Below are 9806 nucleotides of genomic sequence, written 5' to 3'. Positions count from 1 at the left end.
TTGCTACGCATCTGTAGAACAGGTACAATAACGTCCCGAAATATTAGTCATCAAAAGCTGCGCCACTAACAATAATATGGTCACAAAAAAAAGCAGATCTGCGGGCAATGTAAAGGGCGCGGGGTCGTGCCGTGTGAGTGTAAGAGACATGTGAGCGAAGGCGTTGCCCACAAACCAGTTAGCTGATTCATTTGGCTTGCAGCTGTTTTGGCTATGACCAAATGGCCAACCGGCCCGCTAAATGGGCAAGAACCTGCCACAAAATACCGACTGCATAGCCAAGATCACGCCAACAAGCTGCAAACAAAACGCTACATGTTGGCATTTTCGCTTGATGAACATCGACATGTTAAGAGAATTGACAAACTAACAATATGATAATATTATCAATACAGTGAAAGCTCTCCTCACGCACACTCCTAACAGGCGGACAGCCCGCTCAGACGGACCTATTCTGCTAAACCATTATGAATCAGTCCATACCCATCCATCCCACCGCCAATTAAGCCTCTCCTGATCAGAAGCTAAATGTTCGGCCTAGGTAGTTTTCACTGTATTTGTATAAACAACTAGAAATGAACATTTCAAATTAGTTAGTTAAATAGAAACCGATTCACCAAATAAATAATCTTATCTTAAAACTGTGAAAATATTTTAAGATCAGCAAATCTTATTATTCTTCTCTTTTAAATAAATGTTATTTCTTTATATATCATAATTTTCATTAAGTTTACTTTGCTCTAAAAGTTTTAGTTTTTTTTTTTTTAGTATTTGTTTAGCTTTAGCTCAATATCATTGAAATATTTGCATTGAGTATAATCTTAAGTATTTTTAAAATTTCTTTCTCTTTATCTAGGTCTATATTTCTAACCCAAAATATGCCCAAAATTCGAATAAAGGTAAGCGGCTAAGTCGGTTTGAATACTTAAATCTGAAGTCTGTAGTGAAATGTGATTTTCTCTATGGAAAGGAAAGGCATACAGAATATGGGAATATTATTATGAAAATATAATTTGTGGCTAATTTCATTAGCTTAAATCACAGCTGGGACAATGCATTGTGCAATGCAAAGTTGCGATACGATCAAGCTAGATGGAATGACTAAAATGATAAATAAATTATATAAAAAATACGCACATTTTAAGAGGATAACGCCGTTGCCCTGTTGACTTCGATTCAGGCCGAGATTATTGCGCATCAGCGACTGATGCGAATGCTGATGATGAGTGCCATCCAGTGCGGATTTGATTATATGAAAGGCCATCATGCAAATGCATTACACGAAAGCCTATTGTTAATTATTATTAGCTGCTGATTGTATGAACTATATATGTTCCGATCAATTGTAGCCTATATAGTTGTCTTTTAGCTCTTCATATGCGTGTGCGTGCGTACGTGTGTGTGCGTGTGTGTGTGTGTGTGTGTGCGTGCTAAGTAATAGAAATAAGTAATATAGAGCGGGTCATCTGATTATCGGCGTTGCAAAATCTGAGATCAGACGCCCAAAAAATACGAAATAATAATGCTTTAAACATTTCTAGCTTGAAATTTGTTAACAAATCGACAGTTTTGTATGTATTTTGAAAAATAAAAATGCGCTCTGCTGATAATGCAAAGACGTCGACGACGTCTGCTTAGTTTGCAGCTGAAATTAATTATTGTCGATTTATTTTTGAATGCTCACGAGCATTAACATATACGAGTGTGTGCATGTGTATTTATGTTGCCAGCGACAACGACAACTCAGTGTAAACGCCTCCCCCGGAGTGAAAAGCAACAACAAAATTGATGGCCTTTGGCTGCGGCTGGGGTCAACGGGGTCGCCAGGTCGATTTTGGTGTGCATTGGTCATGCCGCAACAAGCATTGCAACAATGACAACAACAATAATACAAACACACAAATACACACACAGGTACAAGCAAACACACAGCTACGCAGACTCACAGTTTTTTGTTCTTTTTTTTTTTTTTTTTTTGCACTACGCTCGCATTCCCGAATAATTCACTTGCACTTGCACTTTAGTCATTGCACTCCCAATAAAAATTGTACAAAAAATCAAAATAAAAAGCACAGTGCATGTGTGTGTGTGTGTGAGTGTGAGTGTGTGCACTCTATTATTTGTGGAGATAAAAACGGAACAGCAACTGGTGCGCTTCAAACGATAGCGCGGCGTGGCAAACATGCGGCAAGCACGACAAGATCGATTCTACTGAATCCGCTGTGCGCCGATGAATGAGAATGGACCCCCCAAAATGACCCGCCAACAACAACCACAACAACAACCACAACAACGACAACCGCAACAACAACAACAACAACAACAACAACAAGAGCGACTAATAAAAAACGGCAACGCGAAACTAAAACGACGACGACTACGCGATGTCCAACGACGCGCGAGCCAGTGGAGCATGTGCCACAAAAATTATCACGCTGGCTGCCTGCACATGCAGTGTGTGTGCGCGCGTGTGTGTGTGTGTGTGTGTTGGTGTGGTGTCTGTGAGGGGGTGGCTGGGCATTTAAGTAGCATAGCAAAAAAAAAAACAGCCTGTTGCGCTCTTCAAACGCCTCTATTGATTGCGGGTTAAGCCCAGCACTAAAAAGAAACAAACACACATAAAAAACTTATTAATTGCAGAATTTGACGACGTGTTGTCTGGCAAATGGTTACAGAAAGTGGAGCTAGCCACGGCAAGCCGAATATTAAATGCTCTATGACAGCAACTTTTAAATGAAGGATGTGGTCAATATATCTTGGAAACCGGAAAAGAACTGCCTATAAGAACTTTACATTCAAAAGAGCATTCAAATTGGCGGCTATGCGAAGTAAAAAGACGTTAGATTTTATGGCTGATCAACAAGTGGACTTGTGTGTGAATACTGAACAGGAATAAATATACTTTAAGGCATCGGAGATGGTCGCCTTCATGAGTCAAACATTTCGTGCCAAAGTCCTAATGGTCCACGCAAGGGTATATAAATCATGTACTGCAAGGCAAATGTCAATTGCAGCTTTCATGCTCAATCTAAGTAAATTTGTCTTATTTTAAAACCAAATGCAATTGCACATCTTAGCTAAGTTGCACACCTTAAAGCAGCCACAAAGTCAGAAGACAGTTTTTCAGCCCAAAAGTATGCAACAGCTCCGTGAAAAGGCTAGGGCAAGCTGTGCGTTCGTTAAGTGTGGAACAGTACCCTTAGCCAGCACACACACCAAAAGCAGCTTGCGCTAAGGACTGCTGCAGATGGCGCTAGCAAAAGTAAACATGTACAGCGCATACAACAGATGGCGGCAGTTAGCCGTACCTAAGCCAATTTTCTGTTTAAGCGGCTTTTTGTTCTAAATAATATATATCCAATCAAGCTGGCAGCCAGTTTCATCCGACTGTGCAATACTCTGTCCACACACAAAAGTGACTTTTAACTTGAAAGTTTTAAGTTGAGAGTTAAGAGAAGATGAGCTCTTTGTGGTTGGGGAAGTGGGTGTAGCCAAGTTTTGAACCGAGTCGATTCTAATGTGGAATTCCAATTTGTTTTAAATTGAAAATTAAGTTGAAAGCAATTGCAATTGTGAAGACTCACCTGAGAGACCCGTGTCATTGATGCTGGAGGTCGATGTGGAGAAACCGGGCAATTTGCGCCAGCCCTTGCGATTCCAGAAGCTGCGCGCCTTCGACTCAGTGGGCACACTGGGTCCAGGATCTTCGGCGGCGCGTATGCGAGCACAGCTTAGGATGCGGCGGCCGCAGGAGGCGCGCGCCAAAAAACTGGAATTGGTAGCGCCGCCAACTGCGGCAATCTGCGCTTCATCATAGCCGGCGGCGGTGGCACGCTGAAAGGAGCGACAGCTTTGGGTAGCGTAGGCAGCGGATGCGGTTGGCGTTTGGCGGGCGCACTTGATGTGATGCGTCTTGCTCAGCCGCAGGCTGCCAATGTAGCTGGCGCCGCTGCTGCCGCTGAAGCCGCTGTCCAGATCGCAATTGGTGCTGCTGGTGATGGCGGTGTGCGGATGCGCATGCGAATGCGGATGCGAATGCGTGCCTTTCAGCGTCGCCAGCAGCTGCTCAATGCCGGCCACATCGCTGCTATCACAGATATTGTCCGCCGAGGTGGAGGTCAGCCTGGCCAGCACTGCCGGCTGGCCACTGGTCGCCGTTACGCACACTGTCGGACTCGGCTTGGGGGGCGTGCCGCTGCCGCCAGCAGTAGAAGCAGCAGCAGCAACAGCAGGTGGACTGCATTTGGGCGGACTTTCTGGCATGAGCATGGCCTCAACGCTGAGATTCAGCTCCCCGAGTATCTTGTGATGGCGATGCTGCACGCGACGCAGCTCCTCCTCGACCAGCGTCTGATTGAGCGAGCCCGCCGAATGCGAACCGACGCTGCAGCCCAACTGCTGTGACTGCAACTGTGGCTGTGGCTGCGACAGCTTCTTACCCGTGGCCGCTGAGGATTGCAGGGCCGCCGCATTGATCTCCTCGTAGAAGTTCTCGCTTTGGCTGCTCGCCGTGGTCAGTTTGTGGTAGCGCGTCTGGTACGATTGCAGCGTGGCTGGCGAGACCAGCTGCTTGTTCTTCTTGCCCTTGGAGAGCAGCGCGCGTATGGAGTTGGGCGGCGGCGGGCCAGCCTGAGCCTGAGCCTGTGACTGTGCCGCTGTACAGCAGCTGGCATTGGCGCCCGCAGCGCCGCCAGCTGCTCCTCCGCCCTCCGGCTTGGGCACATTCGAGTGGCGCATAGCGGCGCCCGGCTCGTAATAGGCATACGAATAATCGTGCTGCTGATGATGCATGTGATTCAGGCTGCTCGCCGGCTGCAGTGCATTCCATTTGACCGCAGCCGTTTCGCTGCCATCGCGGCCCAGCGTCTTGCTCTGGCGTCCAATCACCTGATTGAGCTGATGATGCGGCGTCAGGTCCGGCTGCTCGTTACAGATTTCGATCGCATCGGGATCGGGATCCGGATAGCGCGGCAACAGCTGGCGACGCCCGTTGCCATTCACGGCCATGCCGCTGGCCACGCCCACGCAGCTGCCCAAGCTGCTGCTAACAATGGCCGCGACGGCAATCGGCGAGCTGCCAGCAGATTTGTGCAGCGGACTAGTCGTAGCCGGCGGCGGATAATCCGGCGGCGGCGGGAATTGCAGGCAGCCAGCGTTCTGCTTAGGCGCGGTCATGCCCACGCCGGCGCCAACGCCAGCGCCCATGGCCAGGCCCAAGCCTTTGCGCAGGCCATGAATGCCCTCTAGCTGTTGCTGTTGCTGCTGCTGTTGTTGCTGCTGCTGCTGTTGCTGCTGCTGCAACTTCTGCTGCTGCTTGAGCCGCTGCAGCTGCGTCTGTTGCTGCGTGTAATAATTTTGGTTGGCGGGCTGATGCGAATGCTGATGCGGATGCGAATGCTGATGCGGATGCGAGTGCTTCAGCTTTGAGTGTGTGTGCGTGTGCGTGTGCGAGTGCGAGTGCGAGTGCACGTGCAGCTTGGCCAGATGATGGGGATGACCGTGATGGCTGCTCGCGTTGCCACTGCCGCTGCTGCTGTTGTTGATGCTGCTGTTGTTGCCCAGGCCGCCGCCGCCGCCGTTGTTGCTGTTGTCGTTGTTGTTGTTGTTGCTTATGCTGCCGCTGCTGTTGTTGCTGCTGCTGTTGTTGCTGTGGTTGTTGCGTCTGCTGCCCAGTCCCAGGCTCTCCATGGCACATGTTGCCGCTTGCTGCTGCTCCCTGCTCGAACGGCGCTGTAATGAGTCGAGTTTAGCGACAATTAACTAAATATTTTAGTAGCTAAGTGGTAAAATAGCAGCTGCACGAATGCCAAAACAACTTCCTGAAACTTTAACTGCCAGCGGCCAACAGCGCCCAACCGCTGGCACGCTCCACTGGCTGGGGCCAAAGCGCGAAGCATTCAAATGCAAGCGCTTGGAAGCGGCCACTCGCATTCCATTTAGCGCCCAGCAGCCAACAGCAGCCATCAGCAGCCTGCGGGCACACATGCCGTCCCAAGTCCCTATGAATCTGCCCCAACATGTACCCACACCTCCCTTCCGCCCAAAGCGAGATTAATTGCTGCTAATTAAGTGAGTCTTTGGTTGGCGGCCACGAATCCCCAGACAGTGCCCGCTACTGGGCTTTACTTTTTCTAATAGCAGCTTTTTATATACGCTGTAGCATAAATTGAAAACAACAGGGCTGGCAAAAAAAAAACCATAAAAATGTTGCACAGCAACGCGATGCCCTATGCGAAAATGCCGAAGAAAATATGTGCTTGGCTGGCTGATACTCTGTAGAAAGAACTGAATTTACCTCAGTTTCTTAATCCCTTCGTATCGAATAAGGAAACGCAAATAAGCTATGTATATGCAGCAGGTATAACCGATTCTCAGTAGAGCACTCAAACTTAAGTTGAATTTAGAAATGAACAAATAATAACAATAACAACACATTCCTCAAAGTATATAGGCTCAAGCATGATCCATATATGAGAAGAGAAGAACTACGAGAGAAACGGAAGAGGAGGGCATCGTTCTATTTTATTCTGAATACAATTTAAAATCTCTAATCAAATAGCACATAAAAAGTAAAGCGTCTCCGTCGCTTACATAAGTCCATGAAAATCGCATAGAAGGGGGATATTTAACACACACGCGTAGACCGCACATAGATAAAGCTACATAAACAGATCAGGCAGATCAAGATATCTGATACCAAATCGGACTGAAGATGCCATCTATTGCTTACTACACATATTTGCCAGTCTTTACAAAATGTGAAATGCGAAGCAACATTCCCTTTTGAAATAGTTTCCATGAAGCCTTTACTATAGATGACGCTCATGTTCGATACCCAAGGCTGTTGCAGAATTTATATTGAAAGTCGCAGATTATAAACACATTTTTATATGGGATATATTGGAATAAGTAATAGTCAAAGCGTGTTCTGCTGTTTCGCTCAAGAGAAGCGAATTCAAGCTGGCAACAGGCCAGAAGAAAATAATTTGCCAACGTTTTTGTATACATAATAATTTTACCTATTTTAGTACAGGTACAAGCGATACCCAGCTAAATGATAATGTCAGTGGTTTGGCAAGATTCTGGCCAAGATAAAGGACAGCGCAGACCGCAGGGACAGCCGATCAGACAGCAGACGGAATATTGTGTAGAACATAATCAACTTGACGATGATAATGCCACCAAGTTATGACTGCTTGGCACAGGTTGAAGTGCAGGCCGAGAGGGAGACTGAATTCAATGGTAATTTGAGTAGCTGCCCCTGATCTCTGGTTCTGTCTCTCTCACTATATTTGTCCTTGTCTAGCTGTCTGTCTGTCTGTCTGGCTGTCTGGCTGTTGCAGTAACCTGAGACGACTCTGAGAACCCGAATGTTTTGGGCACTGAGACGTTGGAGCACTACGCTCTGGTTGGCACAGCAGGTCGCCAAATTAGCGTTTAAATTTAGCTACTCGTTCATTGAATCGAAGCACAGCGGGTGTTCAGCTTGAATCAAAGCAACTCTGCTATGAATTGAAATTAAAGCCCCGAGCCGATAATCTTAACTCCTGGCCACAGCCTGCCAGGCCACAGGCTGCCACCAATTGCATGCACTTAAAGCCGCCACTGATGATGCCATTGCAACATCAGAGAACCCAAAAGCATTGTCAACAACAATCGCTTCTCTACAAAGCACAACAAAAACAATAAGCAAAAATAAGAAAAGAAAAGAAGCTACGTACGAAAAAGCCAAACAGGAGCTGCAAAATGTGTGCAAACCATGCTGGAGCTGGTGAATTTGGCAGCAAAAAGCACTCAAGCAGCCAGCCCAATCTGTGTGGGCGTGCACTCCTGGCCAGGACAATGTTTATGCAGCTAAAATGTGTGTGTGTGTGCGAGTGTGCGTGTGCGTGTGCGTGTGCGTGCTCGTTAGTTTGCCACACTTTGTTTTTGTCTCTTCCGTTTTGCCAGTTGCCTCTAATCGACGACCCCAACAGCATATATGCATTTTTATCTACACCCTGTATAAACTTGAAGTAAAGTGCATAGCCGACCCCTTTAAGCACATGTATTCCTGATAAGAACCAGTTCATGAATATCTTTCGTTCTTCTAACATTTGCGTATTGCACATTATATAATATTATAGCTCTCTACTCTTAATTATAAAAAACCAAATTTCAAGGTTCCAATTAGAGATGTGCATGGAAGAGAAAGTTCGATCCGCTCCTGCCATTTTTTAGCCCTTCCCATTCCCATTCCAATCCCCATCCTAACGTTTCTTAAATCTATAGAGTCCATCCAAATCCTGCCCACAATTCGATATAGCGCAACTTGCAGTAATTTCGACAATTCTGCATATCTTTAAATCCATGTCCATTTCCAACCTTTAGTTTTCGCTATATATTTGTGTCAAGTTTGAAGCGCTTTAATATGTTAAGGCCCCTTTTAACAAAGCTGCAAACTTTTCAAGAAACTTCATACAGCAAAAGTAAAGTGCAGCGGATTACAGGGTATCTTCAAGTCAACTGGCGCACACTTGATTTTTTTATGGAGTGAAATTGCAAAAGAAAGTGAAGTGAAAAACATACACGATGGGAAAATCATCAACAGTTTCCTGGTCCTGGTGTCAGGGCTGGCTGTGTGTGTGTGTGTGTGCCATTCTGTGTGGTGTGAAGGGGGTGGTGGCATGGTGTGGTTCGCTTGAGTTTCTAGAGGCTGCCCAATTAGCCTGCGGTTGTGGCTCAAGACTTTCGCCGGCCATCCAAGCCGATTTCTGCTAATTAGAAACACCCGCAAAATATGTTGAACGCATATGCAAATATTGTAACTGTCCCGGCAGATGCGGATGCGGATCTGTGTTAAAGTTGCCAGCGAGCAAAATGTGGTATTGTTTACTTTAAAGCGCAGACAACAAATGCCAAAGGGCTATGCAGCACACACAGACACGCTGGCAGACAGGGGGCGTGTTCTATAAGAACATGAATGAGCATAAAGTCGCGAATGGCTGAAGAGTTGGCGTGTTTTTTCTGGCGTGTTTTTTTTTCTGTTTGCAGAAGAAGAAGGGCTAACAATTCTGCATATATACGCTATATATACACATAAATAAGTTCGAGTAGATGCGTGCAGAGCAAAAAAAAAAAAAGCGAGAGAAAAAAACGAGAAAACGCATTGCAATAATTATTCACAAAACGCGAGGCAGCAGCAGCAACAGCATGTTCTTCTATCATATTTACAATTTGTGTGTCGCCAATGCACTCAGGCCAACCCCAGGCCACGTCTGCCCCACACCGAAGCGGCCAGCTCTTTTGCCCGCCTCAACGCGGCAACATGCAAATGGAGCTGAGGCTGTGGCAAGGCAACAAGGCAACAAGGCGGCAAGGCGGCAAGGCGGCGAGGCGGCAAGCCTGATAGCATCAGGCGAGCGCGAACAAGTAATTAGAAAATATATTTAAGATGTTGCCTGCATACCGCGACTCCAGCTCCAGAGTCTGCGCCCCCAGCGGCTGATCATCATCATCATCATCGTCATCAGCGTGATGGTCATCATCGTGATATTTATGCGGATGCGCCGCATACCAAATGCAGCTGCAACTGCAACGAAAGCGTCGGCAATGCCAAAGGCAACCCTCGGGCCTGTGCGCTTTATGTTTTCAATTGAAATATATGTGCACTTTACACACTGGCAATCATTTTGTGACTTTTTTTACATTTGAATTTTCATTTATAACCCAAGCGCACGCATATAACCACATACCCTGCCGCTGCGCACTTCAAAGGGTATATGCTCCATTAGAGCACTAAGCACTGCATATGAAGAACCCTTTCC

General features: G+C 46.6%; 1 protein-coding gene across 2 annotated transcripts in view; it reads right to left on the bottom strand.

Annotated features, from left to right (window-relative positions):
* Positions 1–2594: 2594 nt before the first annotated feature.
* LOC138911475 (dendritic arbor reduction protein 1-like) overlaps positions 2595–9806 on the bottom strand; it is a 43489-nt gene continuing 36277 nt past the window's right edge. For both annotated transcript variants that reach the window (XM_070210773.1, XM_070210774.1), the window contains one exon: positions 2595–5730. In XM_070210773.1, the coding sequence (XP_070066874.1) occupies positions 3550–5688 (2139 nt within the window). In that variant the 5' untranslated portion in view covers positions 5689–5730 and the 3' untranslated portion in view covers positions 2595–3549. The remainder of the gene's footprint in view (positions 5731–9806) is intronic.

Source organism: Drosophila virilis, unplaced genomic scaffold (genome assembly GCF_030788295.1).
Source record: "Drosophila virilis strain 15010-1051.87 unplaced genomic scaffold, Dvir_AGI_RSII-ME tig00000322, whole genome shotgun sequence".
NCBI classification, from domain to species: Eukaryota; Metazoa; Arthropoda; class Insecta; order Diptera; family Drosophilidae; genus Drosophila; species Drosophila virilis.
The sequence above is the reverse complement of the archived record's forward strand: the minus strand, read 5'-3'. Positions and strand labels throughout refer to the sequence as shown.